Source organism: Athene cunicularia (genome assembly GCF_003259725.1).
Source record: "Athene cunicularia isolate RWA chromosome 1 unlocalized genomic scaffold, athCun1 chr1_part1, whole genome shotgun sequence".
NCBI lineage: Eukaryota > Metazoa > Chordata > Aves > Strigiformes > Strigidae > Athene > Athene cunicularia.
This window is the reverse complement of record NW_020799091.1, coordinates 5619653-5640251: the sequence shown is the minus strand read 5'-3', so window position 1 is coordinate 5640251 and position 20599 is coordinate 5619653. Positions and strand designations below refer to the sequence as shown.

At 39.5% G+C, this 20599-nt stretch overlaps 1 protein-coding gene across 11 annotated transcripts in view; it reads right to left on the bottom strand.

Moving 5' to 3' along the window:
• DLG2 (discs large MAGUK scaffold protein 2) overlaps positions 1-20536 on the bottom strand; it is a 1035190-nt gene extending 1014654 nt beyond the window's left edge. For all 11 annotated transcript variants that reach the window (XM_026841744.1, XM_026841762.1, XM_026841771.1 and 8 more), the window contains exons 1-3: positions 19518-20536; positions 18869-19070; positions 1108-1239 (exon numbers count right to left, since the gene is read on the bottom strand). In XM_026841744.1, the coding sequence (XP_026697545.1) occupies positions 1108-1239; positions 18869-18887 (151 nt within the window). In that variant the 5' untranslated portion in view covers positions 18888-19070; positions 19518-20536. The remainder of the gene's footprint in view (positions 1-1107; positions 1240-18868; positions 19071-19517) is intronic.
• Between the last annotated feature and the right edge of the window lie 63 nt (positions 20537-20599).

The window sequence follows — 20599 nt, the reverse complement described above, 5'->3', positions numbered from 1 at the left end:
TCATAAATGCTACAGAAATTACTGAAACTCTTCCTGGACCTCGATCATCTTCACAGTAATAGTGCAGCATTGATGTACTTCTACTTTTATGATATATATAATCAAAAGTTTTCCCTAATTGCTACCGAGTTCAGCTCGGCAGTGAGCACAACTGGTATTCTGGCTTCACACAACCATAACTTGAAGGTACGTGTGCTTCCACAAACATCATTTGTGATAAGAAATGTGCCCTTCAGACTAGTTCTGTCCATTTTGTGCATGTTTCTGAAGGAATAAAACACCGAGAGGCCAATGCAACGTGAGCAAGAGGGCAGAGGGAGGTAGAGAAAGGGTGATGCACAGTTACTGTCCCCACTTCCCATGACTGGCAGCACAGGCACAGCAGGGAACAAGGGACAACAGCACTGCTACAGCAACCAGGTACGTTCAAGACCTTGAAACCATTATATATAACAATTTATGGAGGTTATTTTATACAAAGTTCCAAAGCACCAAGTGCTTGATTTTGACAAATACCATCATTTATAAGGTAAAATGGGGACCTTCAAGTAAATGGAAGAAAGACTGAGTGATACGCCAGGATATCTATTTGAACCCTGCAACATCACTTGAATGGGAACATTCTGCCAAACCTTCACCATGTTCCTGAGCATCCTTCTTGACTCGAAATGTCAAGTTTCTTTGGCTAACACTTTTCACAAAAGCATAACGCAAAAGATACACAGATTTTGGATGCTACTTCATGCTAGTGACACCAATGAATCTTTGGCCATTTACCTGTGTGGAGATGGCTTCATAATCAACTTTGCATAAACAGTTATAGCCTACTCTGGTAACTTCCATTAAACAAAGGAAAGCAGCAAAGTTTACAAATAACCATTCGGTGCCTTATCCTGCATGAGTTTTTTTGTTACTCTTTCATACCCTATAAATAAGAAAATACCTTTGAAATATCAGGACAATGAGTTTCCCCACAAAGAACCTGGAAGGATCATCTCAACGTGCTGTTCCATTGTAAACACAAATAGTGACCAGTAAGGAAGTTACTGGTCTGACCTAGCTCTGGCCTTCAAATGCATACATCTAGTATTAAATATTAGTACCTACCTAGTAGTGCCTGAAACAAGCTGCTCTTAAAGATGCCCATCACCTTTCTGATGGCTTTTTTCAATTGTTGCTCTTCTGGCTTCTTCAGTTTTTTACAATATTCTTCCAACAGCACTAAAGCTCGGTCAGTATCTAAAAACAAACAGCACAAAAAAAAAGTCTTTTATTGGCTCTGGAAAGTACTTAAATGATCAAATATCAGCTTCACATTTCTAAAGGCATTTTTCACATGTGTAAGGAACATTTACAACAAATGTCACATTCTGTCATTAGGTGTATGACATAAGCAACATAGGCAAAATGGAGAGATGAACCCAACACCAAACCAGGAAGATTACTGTGTGTCTGAGATCTCCCTGCAAAGGCAAAACAATCTTTTGAATGGTATCTGCAACAAGTCTCCAGCTTTCATTTATCCAAAACCAGCTGGAAACTATAGGGTTTGGACCAAAATCACAATTTGCAGAAGCTACAAAATCGTAGACAATAACCATTATGGATACCCATGCAGGAAAACTGGCTTTAAAACATATTCAGAGAAGACACGGAATTGTTTGCTTCACATTTGCAGCACTCAATGCTATGTTCTATGAATAACAAGTGTGTATCAAAGGCAGGTGTCCAAGAGCATGGTTGGGTTTTTTTCTGTTCCCTCAATACATAAAATTGCTATCTACCTCTGGTAGAAATGAGACTTTGATAGCAGACTTTCATTCATGTGCTGGCTCAGATGTAGCAATCCAGCCTTTCTGTGAGAGTCCAAAGAGAGCTCTGTTTCTCCTGCTGCTATTATCTTTGTGTAGTCATTTGCCAAAAGCATGAGTGACATAAAATTGTATGAAATCCAAACACCACCATCTTCCATATAAGAAAATAGAGGAAAACAGAGAATCAGACTTCACCTTTCCTTCTCCCCATCCTAACTAGCTCACAGAAATGTCCACACACATATGTACATGACACTGAGACAGCTGCACACATTTGTAATTATATTGCCATCAAGTTCGCAATAATATGACCAAACAGTAAAAAAAAAAAAAAAAACAAATTACTAGTTGTAATGAAACAAGTGCCTCATTCTAAATCTCTTACAGTAGAGTTCAATGCAAGCTTCATTACCAGGAGAGGTTCAGACTCTTTAGTTAGATTAAACCCAATAAAGTACTGTAAAAAGGCCTGGAAATGCAAAACAGACTGTTTTTATCATACTTTTTTTCTAAATAGCTGAAAGAAAATATCTTTTTTCATTATATAAAAATTAATCATCTTTGTTCATCCAAGGATCTTGAACATGATCCCTATGGCATGGCCCTTGTGGTACGAAAATTAGATGAGTGCACAGTAGGGGTAGAGACATGACTTGTATTCAGTAAGTTGATAACATTCTCAAATTAAAAAGGGGGAAATACTTAATGATTAATGTTTAAGAGGATGCAATTTCTCTTCCTTCTCACAGAAATTCTGGCTGGTCACAAGCATTTTATCAGAAATAAAAAACAATGAATAAAAAGGAATTGTATTTAAATATATATATATAGCACACATATATAAAATGATCACAGAATCATCTAGGTTGGAAAAGACCTTGCAGAACATCCAGCCCAACCATTAACCTCACACTGACAGTTCCCAACTACACCAGTTCCCTCAGCGCTATGTCAACCCGACTCTTCAACCCTCCAGGGATGGGGACTCCACCACCTCCCTGGGCAGCACATTCCAACGCCCAACAACCCCTGCTGGAAAGAAATGCTTCCTTATATCTAGTCTAAACCTTCCCTGGCACAACTTGAGGCCATTCCCTCTTGTCCTATCACCTACTTGGTTCAAGAGGCTCATCCCCAGCTCTCTGCACCCTCCTTTCAGGGAGCTGTAGAGGGCGATGAGGTCTCCCCTCAGCCTCCTCTTCTCCAGACTAAACACCCCCAGTTCCCTCAGCCGCTCCCCGTACGACCTGTGCTCCAGACCCTGCACCAGCTCCGTTGCCCTTCTCTGGACACGCTCGAGTCATTCAATGTCCTTTTTGTAGTGAGGGGCCCAAAACTGAACACAGGAATCGAGGGGCGGCCTCACCAGTGCCGAGTACAGGGGTCAGATCCCTTCCCTGTCCCTGCTGGCCACGCTATTGCTGACACAAGCCAGGATGCCATTGGCCTTCTTGGCCCCCTGGGCACACTGCTGGCTCCTGTTCAGCCGGCTGTCAATCAACACCCCCAGGTCCCTCTCTGACTGGCAGCTCTCCAGCCACTCCTCCCCAAGCCTGTAGCGCTGCTGGGGGTTGTTGTGGCCCAAGGGCAGCCCCCGGCATTTGCCCTCAGTGAAACTCCCCAAGTTGGGCTCAGCTCATGGCTCCATATATATATATAATATATATCACATACATATGAAGACTAGGGAGCATTTTATAGTAGCGTAGACATTTATACAATGAAGGAGCTCTCAGTTCTCTGCTGCGATCCCACCTTGAGGGGGTCTCCAAAAGAGCTGTCCCTGGGGCAGGTAAGGGTTAGGCAGTTGACTTGGTTTCACCTAAAGCCAGTAGCGCACTTTAGGACCCACTTATAACCTACAGAGTGAGAGATCAGCTCTTTTAAAGGCCAGGAGACAACACCTGGGCTGGGCTCCCACCACAGATCACCCAAATCAAAACCACAGCCTCAAAACAAAGTTCTGGGTCCAAGTGGGATAAGGTTAGGATATTCACAACAAATGGTTGGGAATAAAGAACTAATTCTACATGTGAGCCCAGCTTCTTTTGCCTTGAAAACCCCAATCACATCATACCTTCCACTGACCTTAAGGCTGTGTCTGACACCCTGTGATGCCTGTGCTGTCATTTATACACTGAGAGTTCTGGCTGCCCTCAAAATAATTAGTTAATACCTTAGAGCATCAGTTGGAATGAGGCATTCACCTTCCTCCCAGTACAGCCAGGCATATGCAATGAATACATCATTATAGTGAAGTGAAGTGAAGTAACAGCAACTGGTGCAAAACCACTGCAAACTATCCAGTACTGAGGACACTTTTCAGAAGTGGACTCTCTGAGAAATCAGGAAAGTGAGAATCCACACCAGAGACGCCCTACCATCTCTTTCTTAGTCACATGGTGAAGCACGCTAACATCCCCTCCCTTCATTAATCTTTCCTTCCCTAAAGTGTTTGGTTCTTACTTTTAAAACATAGATACAAAAAAATAGCATCCTCTGTGGGCATGAGCAGAGTTTTTATTTTCATTTAAATTATTATTTTTCAATTCATCAAAAGCCTGCTTCCAGTTGACCCCAAAACAGTCCTAAACCACAAATTGAACAACCACCAACAGAGCACAGGTCTAGTGTTAAATCTAAATCCTGGCTAAATCCCAGATCAAGTAATTATCTTCCTGTCTAGTTTTCCTCTCCAGCTTTAATAAGATACATTCATTTTTACTCTCTCCCTGAGCTCCTGCACGGAGTGGCAGCTTTTTCCCTGCACACTTACACTCAACAGCAGTGCATCTAGTTTTCTAAATAACCTGTGATGGGTTGTATGTGCTGTGAGATCCAGTCACCCCGAAGGCTGCCCTGCTTTTGCTGAAAGCCACTGCTAATGTCCTGGTATCAACTGGAAACATTTCTTGACCGAGAGTATTTCAGCACATCGGTGAGGGGGCTGTGGAACCACTGCTACTGGAGCACTCCTGAAAAGCTGAGGGGCTTATGGAGACTAATCAAATCTCCAGTCATTTTGGCACTAGATTAGGCTTTCAAAAAAGTAATTTTCAGCCTTTTTGATGAACTTCACTGGTTATAAACTACTTGGGGGAACTAGATTTTCATATGATTTGTACAGTATTTAGCATTACGGGGCATAACCTTGTTCAGCACTGCCACACAGCATTCATACCTCTGTACAACAGTCCATCACATATGAAATAATACAATAATATGGCAAGTCTGAAGAATACTAAGTGTGCTCTCCAAGATCATAACCATCTTCAAGTCCCAGTTATACCCAAAGCAGATGAGGACAACCAGTACTTTGCCTTTGGGGTTGTCTGACAGCTACAAAGCTTAAATAATATTTGGCTGCAAGAACTGACTGCCTGGACTGCAGCACAACAGTCAAATGAGAACCATATTCCCTGCCATCTGAATCAAACCAGTTTCCGAAGCTGAATTCTCACACATTCTTCTCATCAAGAACAGCAGACTTTTCATGAAAGACTGGATCACTACGTATGGTATTACAATATCCAATGGAGCACACAGTTAATTTTTAGCAGCCAAAGTAAGTCCTGTACTTTACAGTCAGAGTATATTATAAATACAACCAAAAACCCCTTTGTTCTATGATACTACTACTCTTCAGTGCTGATACCAAACCAAACTCAAGTAAGGCCACAAATCCACTGAACACACAATTTAACATCCCAAGCTGTGGGCCTCCATGTTGATCCTGAGTAGGTTCCTTGCTAACAAAAGAAAGGCCACTGAAAGTCAGTATCAGCTGTGCCCCACAAGGTCTACTGGACACAGTTCTAGTTTTTCTTAATGTTTCAATGCATATTCTGACACTATTTTTAAATTGATCCTATTGGCTTTGAAATATGACTTTGACAAGAACCATTCACAAGATAGAATCCTACAAAAACACATATATATTCCCCATAGTATATGTATTACTGTTTCGTTTAAATAAATCATATTCAGAACATCTTAATGCAATAAGAAAAATTTCTTTGAGGATAAAACAGCTTTTATGATCCTACAGTATCTTGTCCAAGAGGTTATCAATTGACCCAAACTAACAATTCTGTAAATTTTATTACTTTATCACTCCATAATTTTTTGACTGTTTGTGTTTATGTTACCGATCAGGGAATGGGCAATTGCTACAATACAATAAATAAGAGATACGTGATACTGAAAAAACTGTACATCACCCCCCCACCAATCTGAAGTTTTACCACACATGAAATTATTTTTTCTTCTACAGTATGAGTCTCTGCTTAATGTGATGTACTGGTCGATATAAGAATCAAATAAAAGCAAATCCTTTCCTCAGAGTTATCCTAGATGTCATCATTAGAGAATAATCCACACTTTATAGTCCCCACACTACACAGACACACTTTTATGTAACATAGTTTTCTAAAGCTTTGTAAGTAGACAGTTATAGTATAGAGCTAAAAAAACATGTTGGGGAAATGCTTATACTTCTGATGAAGCAAATAATGAAATTATATAGAAAATTGTTAATACAACCCAAGTTATACTGAAGCTATGTGTACTTAAAATAAAATATAAAACTTGGAGGAAAAAGTTTTCCATGGATACTGTCAACAATAAATGAAGCCATACATATAAACAGGTAATGTATTAATATATGAAGAGAAATTACATGATCATCAATAAAAAATTGCTTCCTAAAGCATTGCTCTTAAAATGTAAGCTAGACACATGAAAGACTAAATGTCATAGTTACACATATTTAAAAGAAAGGAAATTCTGCAATTAATTTATCTACTTTTATAACATTATGCCAAAATCAATTAGCTACTTCTCAGGATCCATATCTGAGATCTGGATGCCACTTGCAATACTAACCAGTACTTTAAAACAAAAGGATTCCCTTCCTCTTCTGGTTTATTTCTGGGTCTTTGACATGGTCTCATTTTTTGCAAGCAATTTTAGAATCACTGAAACTCCATATAGGCATGGAGACACAGAAAAAAAATGAGCTTCAGTTTCTTCAGTAAGAGTATAACAGGTGGGCACTCTTGAATACATTAATGTGTTTAGGTGACTGGAAACCTTCTGGGAGGTATGTACACAAAAACTGAGTAATGTGCTTACATGGTGCAGGTGCATGGTGCTTGTGAGGACACCCATACAACTGCTGAGTAAAGAAAAGCACGTAAATGCTGTCAAATTAAAGTGTCATTATTTTGAGTACACTTAAAGCTTACACCGGTCTAAACAACTACACAGCTGCAGCACTCTGGAGAAACAAGCTCCATGGTGTACTTTGAAATACCTGTACATTAGCTTGACTGTGTAGACTCAGTGTTCAACTATTTACTACAATTTCTATAATTAGATGAACTCAAATGGCATGTAAGTGAGGTCCAATTCTGCTGCCTTCAGGAAATATAAGTAAATAGTTGACCAAAATATAAACAACCCTGGGAGCTGTGCTTGCTTGAAGGCAGCAGAACTGGACTTCACTTACATGCCATTTGAGTTCATCTAACTATAGTTACTGCAGCATTTAAAGTACAGGATTGGTAGAGTGGAAGCACTGCAGATCTGCTGGTGTGGAGAAAGTTGTGTTGATTAAGAAGTCTTTGATACGTACCATACCTTCATATGGGACAGAGGATGACACAGCTCACGCAACACGATGTCTATGGCAACAGCTATAGGATACGGGAAACAGTTTTCTTAAATATATCCCAGATGTTATTCAAACCATTTACCCTTTAGATGAACTAAATATATTGGATCTGAAGATAATTTAGGAATACCTATGAATTTCAATAATTAAATTGAAAAATATTTGACTAACAGAAATAATTGAAACTATACAAGAAAGATAAAATTGATTCAAAACCAGTCTTCAAGAAGCTCCATTTTCAAAACTCCTCAAACAAGGCTATGTTGAACTCAAAACAAAAGAAACAGATGATGGAAGCACCAGATAATTCAGGCAGATGCCGTTACATACCTATTTTCAAACCCTTTGAGTTTCTTCTGGCCACAATAAAGTCATATGGGCTGAACTCTATATGGACCCATATACAGTACTGCTCAGGACTGACCCCTGGTTTTGTGGACAAATTGCCATGCTTTGAACACCTGCAAGTCTGAGAGCTACTGCTGCCTTCCATAGCAAGATGATCCTGTCACCAAACTACAACAAGGTAGATCAGAAGATGGAGAGAAAAAAAAAGCAAATACAATTTCAAACTCAGCAAGAACTGGAACAAGAAATCACAGGCAGCTGGTTAACAGTGCCCTGCACCAGCACAAGGTAGATCAGCAGTCGCTGCCTCTCAAGAAACACCAAGCCTACAACAGTCTGTTGGTAAGTGTGGGATCATACTTGCATTTCTTTCTTCCCACTGACATCAGAGTCTGTGAAAAAAAAGCCTTTTGGGGTTCAACAGTATAGAAAAATGTTGACTTAAATGAAAAATATTATTTCAGCAGTGAGAGATGTTTAACAGTAGCTGAGATCTAACCCTAACCAGGTTGATAAGATGAAGGGATTTTTAAATTTCTTTTTTTTCCCTAATTGTACCTACTCTCTTTCCTAAGAGGGATTTTGATTATTTTCTGACTTGCAAAGTCTGTGGCATAGGTGACTTTTTAAAGAAAAACATGCCAACACATGTCAGGAGATCCTTTCCAGCATTTGGACAACCAGAATCAGGAAAATGTAGGGCACTGAAGCTGGAAAAGGCATGAAGAATGTGGGAGGAAAAACACAGCACCCAAAATAGAAGTGAGAAACTGAATCAGAACACCAGTAGAGCGAGCAAGGAAGTTCTCAGTGAACTTGGTAACTTTAGAAGATAAGGATCTCAAAAACTACTTTTACTTTTGGAGAGTTTGCACCTTCATTTACCTGACCGCTTACAAAAGAGCCAGAGGTCTGAGCAACAATACTCCCTGCTTCAATTGTTTTAAGATCTCTTGTTTTGATCCTCTGCTCTGGAAAGCTCAAAAAATTAAAATTGTTACAGATGAATGGAAGGAGATACAGTAGTTTATAAGAAGCTTCCAGGCAACCTGCCTTGGGACTGATCCAAGCCAAAGCCATCACTAACTCATTTAACTTTCTAAATCAACACACGCAACAGCAAACACAAAGGAATAAATCCTGTTAATACACAAGGCTCTGTACACACAGAGGAGGTGTAAGCCAGGAACACAAGAAACTGTACACTAAGATGATTAAGAAAAACACAAGCTGTAGGCTCCAGTGTTTCAAAAGGCTTGAGAACTGTTAGACAAATGACAATCATAATATATTTACACATAAACAAACAGTATAAATACAAAGTATTCACATATATGAGACATAAAATAATCTAGCAGATTGCACAGAGGGAGAGCAGACAGGGAATATGTGGCCCTGTGTTTTGCCAATTATCAGGCCTAGCATAAAGAACACAGCCAGCATAAAGATGAACCCATAATCAAACTGTATTTGATACAAAGGGGTCAGTACATGGGTGAGCACTGGGAGTACAAACAAGTCAATCAGATTATACATAATTGACATCAATCCCTCTGACCCCAACAACACCACCAAACAACCAACAACGGGTGGAATAAACAGTGAAATAGTCTCCCATAGAAGGGACGGGAGACAACCAGGTCAACAAGCCAAACACATAAGACCAAGGAAGCCACATAACAAATACCTACACAGCCCACGTTTACAAAAGCCAGACCTGACTGGAGCCCAGTCCCAGGGAGGCAGGAGGTCCTTCCCCAACAGGGAACTCTGCACAGGGCACCCACCTCACACACAGACACTGCCCCTGCCTGCAAGGGGTCCCAGCTTTTATCCCTCAGTGGGACACCTGACCTTGGGTTACTTAATGTGGGACACCTGGGGCTCATTTACCCAATGGCTCTGTCTGCCAGGCTGCAGCACCCTGGAGGGAAGTTTAGGGGGGAAACTCACCCCCCCTTTGTAAAGGGCTGTGGGAATCACCCATGTGTCAGCCTTAATTTGGGGCTTGAGGTTGAAACCCCAGCATTTCACCCTGTAGAAACCAGAAAGCTCTCAGCATCTCAGGCCCCTCATATCCAAAATAGGACTTTATTGAACTATCAAGAAAAGGCCACATTTGGGTTATGCAACCTTGAGGAAACATAAGGCATTACGTATGTGACAAATACTATCACCTAGTGTGATCAGCACTCACAACAAACAAGCAAAAGGGTTAAAAATAACAACTCCTGAGAGCATGCATGACACATAAACCATCTTCTGACCCACTAGGGAAAACAAGCAGAGAGAAAAAGGAGGGTTTAATCATTTAAGGGATTACCAGGCAGGCTTACTTCTGGGGTTTCAGCTTTTGGGAACCAGACCAGTATAGAGAGGAGACTGACATATGGTCTGTAAAGATTAATCCTGGGCCAGTGGAGACACTCTTTCAAGGAATGATATTTAAAAATTAAGGTTGCATTCACAGTTGTCCTTGCTCTCCGTTAACTGTAAAAAGAAGTGCAACCTCCCCAAATGAACCTTGGTGAATTCTCTGCACAGACTGCTTTCCCACAAAACACAAATTTTGGAACAGTTTAGTTGTGAAGCAGTTATTCCAAACCTTGATGATGTTAGCAGACAAAAAAATGGGCCAGATATTCCGTGAGAAGTGCTATGCAAGCACCACAGCAAATTTCACAGAGCAAAGCAATATTAAATGCTCAGGTATATTAAGGGGAAAGCAGGCATCCAAACTGGGAAACTGGAGTAGAGTAAGGAGGACAGGCAGCTCTGCACGCAGTGGTGTTACTGCAGGTCTCTGTGCTCCAAACAGCTAGTGCAAGAGGCTGCAGTCAGACAGCACAAATTGCACAAGAGTCTCTTGTTACAGAACATTGATTGGTGCAGATGACGCTACGAAGGAGAGCTAAATTCTCTGCAAGTCTGATTGTTTTGAAGGGCAGGAGCTATGCTCTGATGTGTCAGCTGAATTCTCTGAGAAACAGAAATTACAGACCCATAGAGCCTGGATGAGCCCTATTAGGTTTCCATTTTACTATTAGGTTTCCAGTTTACTGCCCGGCTGTGCAGAAGGACCCAGGCTTGCACCCATCCCACAGATGCCTGTCTAACTGCACTGGTAACCTCCTACAAAGTCCACTAGGTCCTTCACCATCTGATTTCAGTGCTTGAAGTTTCTAGTGTGGGTTTGTTTTTTTTTTTTTCTACAATGCAATTTCCATATTTTTTGTTATAAATCAGGACAACTACTTCTTGCCCTCCAGATGTCGATGTGGAAAGCAAAGCACCATTATTCCCTTTACAGCCTCTTCTATGCTGTGTGACTTGTCACATCCCTTCCCTGCTCAGTCTCCTTTTTCCCAGGCTAAACAGTTCCAGCCCTTGAAACTTTTGTATAGGGTTTACATTTCCAAAGCCTCTTTTTCTCTTTTCTGGAACTAAATTTATCTTAAAACACAATCTCTAAACTCTCGCTGAAGAACCAGAAATGCCACAGAACACCAGTGGATGAAGGTGGACAGAAGTAGCGTCAGCTTTATAAACCACCACCCCCACACACACACATGACCAGGGAAGCGATGATAGTAAGAGTGCTTGGTTTGTTTTTTTTGCTTGTTTGTTAAGAAACAGACTTTTTATCTAACTTACTATAGGCAAAACTGCTCCTTAAGAAAAGTTTCAGTTATCAGTGATGATCAGCCGCAGTTTGCTGTCTAAATATCTTCACACTTGATTTTACAACATGTAACCATACATCTGTTTTGCTGAACTGCTACCTTTCATATTTTTAAAATATATTTCTCTAAATGGGACTAACTGTACTTACCCAATGAACAGGACAACTACATAAAGATCAGGTAGTGACTAGCTCAGCATAAAATCACAAACTTTTCTCCAGCATTTCTGCTTATCAGAAAGCATCTTGAAAACCAAGCTGCATTCCTCCTTAGTGCCCTCAGATGGGAGTATCTGACCCCTGCAGTCCCACAGATATCCCTCCTCTACTCACCCCTTCCTGTAAACTACAATTAAATCTTGAAAAAAAACTTAGTATTTAGTGCATAATCTGTTTATGTGTCACTTTACCATAATAAGTCCACTTATTTCTTCATCATTAGTGGCTCACTTTGGGACCTGGATCCTTCCCACTACATCACTTCTTTTCAGGGACCACAGAAGGGCTTTACCAGCTGCTGCTATCAGCTGCTTATCCCGCCAGGGCCTTTCCTTTTTATTCAGTGAGCTTTTTTTTTCCTAAACACGTTGAAGGTAATGTAAGACCTGCTCATTAGTGATCCTTTCTCAAATTTTGTGACCTCACTACACAGGCTGTTCGTGTCTCAGACACTAGAGCAAGCAGATTCTGGTGCCTTGAGACTCCTAAAACTACAGAAACCCTGCAAATATAAATATCTTCACCTGAATTTCCTAAATCAGCAATGCAGATATGAAGACAGAATGAAAAATGAAGCCACAAAACCCTCAAATGATGTAGCACCGAATGAATGTAAATTGACATCTTAACAGTGTAAAATTATTAAAGAGCCCTGCTTTGAAGAGCATACAATCTAATTGTATGTAATGCACAAAACTAGTGGTACTTGATCTATAGTTGCAAGAGTCAAACCCATGAGTTATACACTTAATACAGCTGCCTTTTTTTTTTTTTTTTTTTTTTTTTTTTTTTTTTTCAACATAAAAATTAACATAAATATGAAAATCAGAATGAGACAGAAAGCTAACAAAAAGATGTCTGTTCAGGAATAAATAACTTCCAAACTCATACAAGAGTATTACACCACATGAAAGAAAACAATTGGAATTCAGAAATTTCAGATCTAAGTCAGTAACACTAACATCTTTCTTGTGATAAAAAAGAAAATAAAATATATTAAATCACTTTTATTTATTACCAAAATACATATCTTACCTTTTCTCACATCCATGTTGGATTTTTTCATTTAAGAACCTTTGTGTTATACTAGAGTCTCTGAGCTAATAAACAAAACACATGCCTCTGGGCAACAACAAAAAATTAATTCGCATTACGCAACTCAATCTGTAGATATGCAAAGTTTGGTTTGGGGTTCATTTGTGATGCTTTTGGGTGGGATTTTTTTGTTAAAAGCACAGCTCAGAAGGCATCTATCTGCAAGACAGTATTACCGTAGTGCACGCCTAGGACTGAATTGGAAGGTGACTTGAGTTATTCCACTACAGCATAATGGGATATATGCCACACCACCGGGGGAAAGAAGAGCACTGTAAAACATAAAATATTGGTTTCTGTTTGTAAAACCCTAAATTATCCAGATTCCCTCTTTCCAGGAAACTACATAATTCAATTCCCTGATAAATGTGTTTTGAAGGAAGCATTGACCTCTCCATCCCAAAAGTGAAGAGACTTAAGGACATTTGCACTAACTTGTCCTGGTGAGAGAATTTAATGCCATCAAAAGCCTCTCTGGACCACAGCCATTGAAAAAAGCAAATGTTTTCTTCACATATTTTGTATTTTGGTTACTACCGTCATCACCCATCAGGTCAAGGCAGCCTCACTAGCTATTTCTGGGATTGATGTTGCAAGAGGAAAACATTATCTTTATAAAGATGTTGTTTGGCACCATTTTAATCTACAGTAAATACAAGAAGATATCATAGTGAAACAGACCTGAAATACTTGTAAAGAAGCAAAAACGTGGTACATAAGGCAGATTTTTCTCATTTTGCTGAAGCAGGGAGTGCAAAACCATCTTTTAGCACATTTGGCACTAATTATAAATTCAGCTTTTTCTCCATGGTCACCCTCTGACATCTAACTTGGCCATCTGGAACAAATTCAGAAGGAAAGAAGGATGAGAAGGAAAAAAAATATGCTTATAATGCAAGACACCATTACTTCTACTGAGTGCAATGTGCACTTAACAGGAATGGAGGAGAGGATGCACAGCTGCCTCTTGTGTCTCTATCAACACTATGGTTGCCTCCAGTTCTAGTGATGAACAGTACAATAATTTATAACACTTTTCCCCCACAAAAAATAATGAATAGTGTTAATTTATAGCACTCATAGAACACACAACGTCAGCTCTCATAAATATCTCAGATAAGGAGATGGTTTTTCCACTAAAATTTATATGAGAGACTGAGACATCATCTAGCTGAGGCAAGTGAGTTACTGTGGTTACCCTACATTCCCTCTGCGGTCTATGGGGAGAGAGAAGATGACAACTGCCAAGACAATTCAGATCTTAGGTGGGTTAAAATGTCCTTTGAAGGTGGATCCCTCTCTGCTGACCAAAGCAGCCCTCCAGGACAAGCTGGGCACCCTAGGTAGGTGAGGCAACTAAAAAGGGATGGATCTATATTGAACATCTGACAAATACCAGAACAGTGGTAGAGCTGGAAAAAGGATATAAATTTCTCTATTCCCAGTCCAGAGCCCACTTAGCTTTGCAGCCTGTATTTATATTACAAAGACTTGTTCTGCATAATGCCTGCTCCTATAGTCCTTTTGTGTGCAAAATACCTCATTGTTTCTCACAGAGGAAACAATGTCTGGCTGGAAAAAGATTACTGCCATAAAAGCAGCTACATCTTTAAATCAAAGCTTTATGGTGAAAGTTGGCAAAGTTTAGATAGCAATTTTCTGCCACTTGTTTGTTTAACTCTTGGAAAACAAAATTGTCCTTCCACAGTCAGTAAACATAACCTACAACTTTGCACTGCTGCCATTCAATTAGCTGCAAAAACTGAGAGCTAGTTGAACAGAACTTGGGAGTGAAAAACGTGGCCTTTCAGCCATCTACTTATTTCAGAATACTTATTCAGCAACTGAAAGGATAAAAAGCCTTAATACCAATGACCTAACAGAAGTAAAAGGGAAACAAAAATCTGTGCGCTGATTTCCTGCTGTAAGCTGTAAGGAGTCTACAATTATATTCACTAAGACTTTTGAGCACAAAATGTTATGATCCTAAATTTAAATTTTGTTATCTAAAAAGAAGTTGCCAGTTCTAAAGAGATTTAGGGCATGAAGAACTCCAGTGCATTAATGGGAGTCAGGTTTGTCTGGTCCTTTATGAACTTTGCTTGAAGAGTTCCTGCCGAGTGGTTTCTAGACCCCTTCCTTTCAACAGACCAGCCACATAAACTTAGCACTACCACTACAAAATCCAGCATTTCTTAAAATTTATCTGGCAGAGTCTTCTAAATGGCACAGAAGTGGTCCACATGGGATCAGACTGACTTTTTAATTCTTGACACTGTTTTATTAAGCACTGATGTGCTAAATAAAACATGTTCTTGAATGCATTTTTTTATGTAAGAGGTATGATGAAAAAAGTTATTCCATGCCAAACAGATTCAGCATGCCTTTATAAACTGGCTACAAGGTGGAGTCAAGATGACAGTAATAGCAGCCCACAGGTTAGCCCATCTGGCTAAAGATACAATTCCTCTCACTCTCAGAGGCAGAACGTAGGATGAGGGCAGTATAAATCCCAACATTCAAGTACCTCTTACTGCCTAGCCATAGCTAGATGTATAAAGATGATGACAGGGTTAGTCTAGAAGCACATGTGCTGCCAGGCATCTAGATGTGGGGGTTCCTGCCATCTCTGTGTGAATCACAAGCAGGGCTCCAAAACTGGAATCTGGTCTCCATCACAGAGGAGCATGGATTTAATTAGTTCTTTCCGTCACTGTGAAAGACATGAATGAATTACAGTAACAGTTTATGCTCTTAACTATTCCATAGATGAATCCAAAATACATGCAATTACAGATCTAAATATAGTCCCTCACAGTTAACAGAAATCAAGTCAGCTAAGTATCTCAGGGAAGGAAGGAGAGAAATCTAAAACCACACAAAAAACTGACTTCCCTTAGTAACCTGGCTTCACCTCTGTATAGTAGTACTATTTTACTTTGAAGCAAGGCTTTCCTCAAGAAGCTCCATAAATTTGTTATGAATAGTTGTATTCATTTAAGTAAAAATTAAAATCATTTTTTTCGTTCTCAAATTTGTTCATCCATATCACCTCTAAGAGCCGCTGTCCAACAAATAATTTTGTAACTAAGATCAAATGTCTGGTTTGACTTAAAATTCTAAGTGTACTTAAGTGAAAGATGAGCAACCAAAAGGCAAAGTGAATAGCCATTTGTTTAATCACGCAGCAGTAGTGCAATAATCCATACAATGTCTTGGCCCTTATCCAAAGAGACCACATTCAACGCCTGCAGGGTACTTTGTTCTTCCTTTCCAACCTTGCTTTTTTCTTTTTTTTTTAAATTTTCCTGAGACTGACAGCAAGCATGCCCTCTCTGTGAATATTCTGGGGAATGTAGAGCCTTATTTCCCTCCAGAACAAAGTGAGAAAACAAAATCCTTTCACTCGAGCACGTCAGGCAAGGGCAATCACATACTGACACAAACATGATCAGAATGAGGAGCAAGCCTTTTTTTCCACATCCATAAGAAATCATCGCTTCCTCTAAATTATATGGTCTTTACTATTAAACAAACTATTTTTTTCCTGACTAAACAGGCCTAGACTTTTAAAGGCAAGATGGCAGACATCGTATCAAGCAGTAAAGTGTAAATTAGGTCCAAAGCTACATGAAATCTGAGCTCTTTCAAAGGAAAATTCTCAAAATGCATTCACTGTTCTTTAGAAAGACCCAGAACCAGTCAATGTCAAAGAAAGCAGTGTTTGGTAACAACTTCCAGTGATAAATCTCAGGAAATTTTAAAACTTATTTTTACCGGCTTCTCTGTCTCAATACTGATTTTAGGAGAATATTTTGATCAAATCCAAAATAGCAATACATAAAGTGCTGAAAAGGAGAAGAATAATCCTGTCCTTAATGCTGCTATTGAAATACATACTTTTTCACAGCCTAGAAGAGAGTATCCCATCAAGATTTCTACAGATGGCATGGGTGGGAAAGATAGTAGACATGAACTCCCCAAATACAGAAGACCAGAAAGGTAAAATAAATCCTCAACAGAAATATGAAAATAGCTAAGACACAAAGAGCTGTCAAAAGCATAAAGCAAATAAATGGGAAAAAAAGCAACAGGGAAAAATCCCTTCAATCACCCTAATATTCATGATAATAATAGGGATTACTTGTAACAGTAGCAGAATTTTTTAAAAATGGTAGCATGTATCAAGTTGCCAGCATGCTTTTAATTGCATTTAGAAAGTTAAAGTCTACTGCATGAAGTAGTCAACTTGAGTAATTTGAAATAATAATAATAATAATAATAATAATAATAATAATAATAAAGTTGCTGGTTCACTAACATTTTTAATCCTGCAATTTATATGCTTAAATACATTTTTAACAATATCCTTTTAATACTCAAATACATTTACAGTAGCAACTTCAGTACACTGACTGATGTGACAAGGTATTTTGAGGAGGATATTTGGGTCTCTTGAGTTTATATTTTAAAATTGTCAAAATACATATCCTCATAAAACAGAACAAGAGTTAAAGTACATTAAAACTGATCCAGACTGACTTGAGACAAACAGGAAATCCACAGATTTTTGAGGCCAGAAGGGACCGCTATGATTGCCAATCTAACTTCCTGCACAAAGAAGCCTGTAAGATTTCACCCCAAAAACCCTGCAGCAAGTATTTTGAAACTGAATTGCAGCTAAACATCCAGCACAAAAACATCCTTAGTGTAAATCACCTAATCAATGATTAAGACTTAAAATATGAAAAGACAGTCTTAATTTTCCTTCTGTAAACAGGTAGAGTATGCAAGTCTCACCAGTACATCAGGGTGACACGTTTCCAGCACAGCAGGATGAATTATTAAGGGGTGGTACTCCTCCACACACGTTCCCATCTTTACTACACATAATTGTAAGTAATTACATGAATGACAATACAATTCATTCATGCATTTCAGTTTTTAAAATTCATTTCTACACTGTCATCCATTAAAATACAAACACAAAATCCCATGTATTGGTTTTTGTATGGAAATAATTCTAGCAATCTGTGTGTTTTTGTCATTATTTACATAGCAAATGTTAACTAATACTGAAGGGTTATTCCTACAAGGAAAAGGATCCACTGTCACATCGACTATACTCCCTTTTCGGTTGTGTAACATTCACTTTTTGCTCCTTCCCCCTTCTTTTGGTATCATCATATACAGGGATATATCAGATCCAGGGACATCTGGACAGATGAGCCAAACAGAAAAGTTTCACATGCCATTTATTTATTAGCATATTCTAAAATTTTAAAAAGGTGTCATATTTTAAAGGAACTAGAAATAAACTAAGGTCTACGTGTCTTTTCAGAGTAAGAATTTGCTCTCATATAGTCCCTAATTCTTCTTTGAACAATGGAAACCACATTTAACAAAGCTGCTTCTATATTTGCTGTAAACACCAACTTTAGGAGACAGGGCAAAAAGGCTGGTCATCTTTTCTTAAATGGTGCCATACTACATTCATAAGGATAGTACTTTTATATTGTATTAAAGCATGGAAATCAGTTGAAATCACATTTGAAAAAAAAAACATGTTCAAATCACCTTTAAAAGACAAATCTCATAACTTTTATTTAAAATTAGCCTTGAAACTTTGTTATTTATTCATGCTGCTACTGATGGCTGATGTTTATCCGCCAAACATGTAAAGAACAAACAATAGACTAAACCTATGATTTTAAAATTCATTAGCGTTTGTAAGAGAGGCTTCTCACAAAATTAAATGCCAAGCTTTTCTCTTGGTGTCTGTTCAAGATCTCTGATGGCTGAGCTTTACAAAATGACTATTTGAGGCCAAATTCGACATGCAAGTCTTAAAATATGGCATAAAAATACTTTTAAAAATTATTGTTGTAAATGCACATTTTTCTCCCATTTTCAGCGCAAAGGAAAAACAATTTCAACCCCCCATTAAAACACTGCTGATTTGAAATTGTAAGTACTAAAAATCAACAATCTAACCAAATGAAGACGCAATACGAGATATGAAGCTTCATAGCCCACCTTTCTTCTTGACTGGCATTCTTCTTCCTACTTCTGGTTGCAAGCACTTATTTAAAGATATTAAAGATGTGCTACTGAAACACTTTGCGAGGTCAGGAACTGGCTATCTATTGCAAAACACTTTTAAAGTTCAGTTAGGAAATGTAGCTTCAGTCTTCATTTCTATCAATACTTGCTGTTTTCTTGTATTGGACTTCCGATGCTTCCAACAATAAGGAAAAAAAAAAAAAAAAGGAAAAAAAAGAAGATTTTTGACTTTAAGAGACTTTTTCAATTTCTTTAAAATATATTTGAATCTATAAAAATACAAGGGTAAATACTCCTTGGCAATACAAAACCTTATTATAAGTCCTCTTCTGGCAGCAAAGTTTGAAAATTAAAAGATTTTATGTAGTACAATTAAGGCACAGTCCATCTCTAGGCAGCTGTCTTAATACTCCACCTGTACATGCTCAAAAACATATTATTTGCAGGACAAAAATGCCCAAATAATCCAAATATGGAGGAAGACAAAAACAATCCAAAGTGACTCTTTAACTTCTTTCACTTCTTGAATGAATTTTGCTAGCTATATTAGGTGACTACAAAGCAGAGTGAAAAGGTCCCTTTTTCCTCACCAGACAACAGCCTTCAAATATCACCCTCTTACCCAACAGAAGTCACTGGCCAGTCACTTTCATTTTTATTATCTGCAAGCCACCCAGCCTTACGGTCTTTAATGTCCCTCTGATCCTCCCATGTATTAAAAGAGAGGATTGAAAACGAGGAAAGCAATCCCTTGACCTGGAATTATTAAAGTGACAGTGCTGCTCACTGGGCACTTTGGCAAAGCAGATTGCTTTATACTGGAGTCATTTGCTTCATGCCATCATTTCTTCCCTTGCACAGCAGCCACCTCGTGAAAGAGGAATAAGGAGAGTTAGGAGAAGAGCTTCACAAAAGGTTCATTTTCAGAGATAATGAAGTATTAATGAAATAAAAAGCAAGCCATGAGATCAGTCCAGTTTCCCCACTCAGAAGCGCAGCTGGTTGGCTTCAATATGAACCTCTCTCTCTCTCCCTTTTTCTGGAAAAACAAAAAGAGAAACAGAAACGGGGTAGATTTTCCTCATCTAGCTCGTTAAGAAAAAGTATGAAAGAGATGGACAAGCTCCAAACGCTTCCCTTCCCCGCATGAGGAGCTCTGATGCACATGACAGGGCTTTGCTTTGCATCGTCTTCTTTAGGAGATGGAAACTGTATTTGTGAAGGGGGCGGCTCTGTTTTGCTCTTTAATGTTCACAACTGGGATCTGTCTGTTCCCGCTTCCCTCCAAGCAGGGACTGTCACCTCCCCCCCATCGCTTCTCCCGGTCCAAAAGGGGACCGTCTGATGCCTTCTGAAGGGGGACAAGGCAGAGAGGGCTGCCTTGGTCGGTGGAGGACTGGCATGGGGTGCAGGTGAACTGGAAGAGCCGAGCTAGGTTTAAGGAAGAGGACGATCTCCCCCGGGTTGCTGAGGTACAGGCAAGAGGCAGGAGCTGAAGGGCTGAGGGAGGGGATGAGGGTGGGGCGAAGCGAGACGCAAGCGGGGCGAGGGGGATAGACGCGGACAGGACGGGCAGCACAAAGGAGCTGGTGGAGAGGGAAGGGGGCGACAAGGCGGGAGGGGAGCGGGCGATGTAGGGGCTGAGGGGGGAAAGCGGGAAGGGGCGCAGGCTGAGGGGAGGGGGCCGCGGGCAGCGCCCAGTGC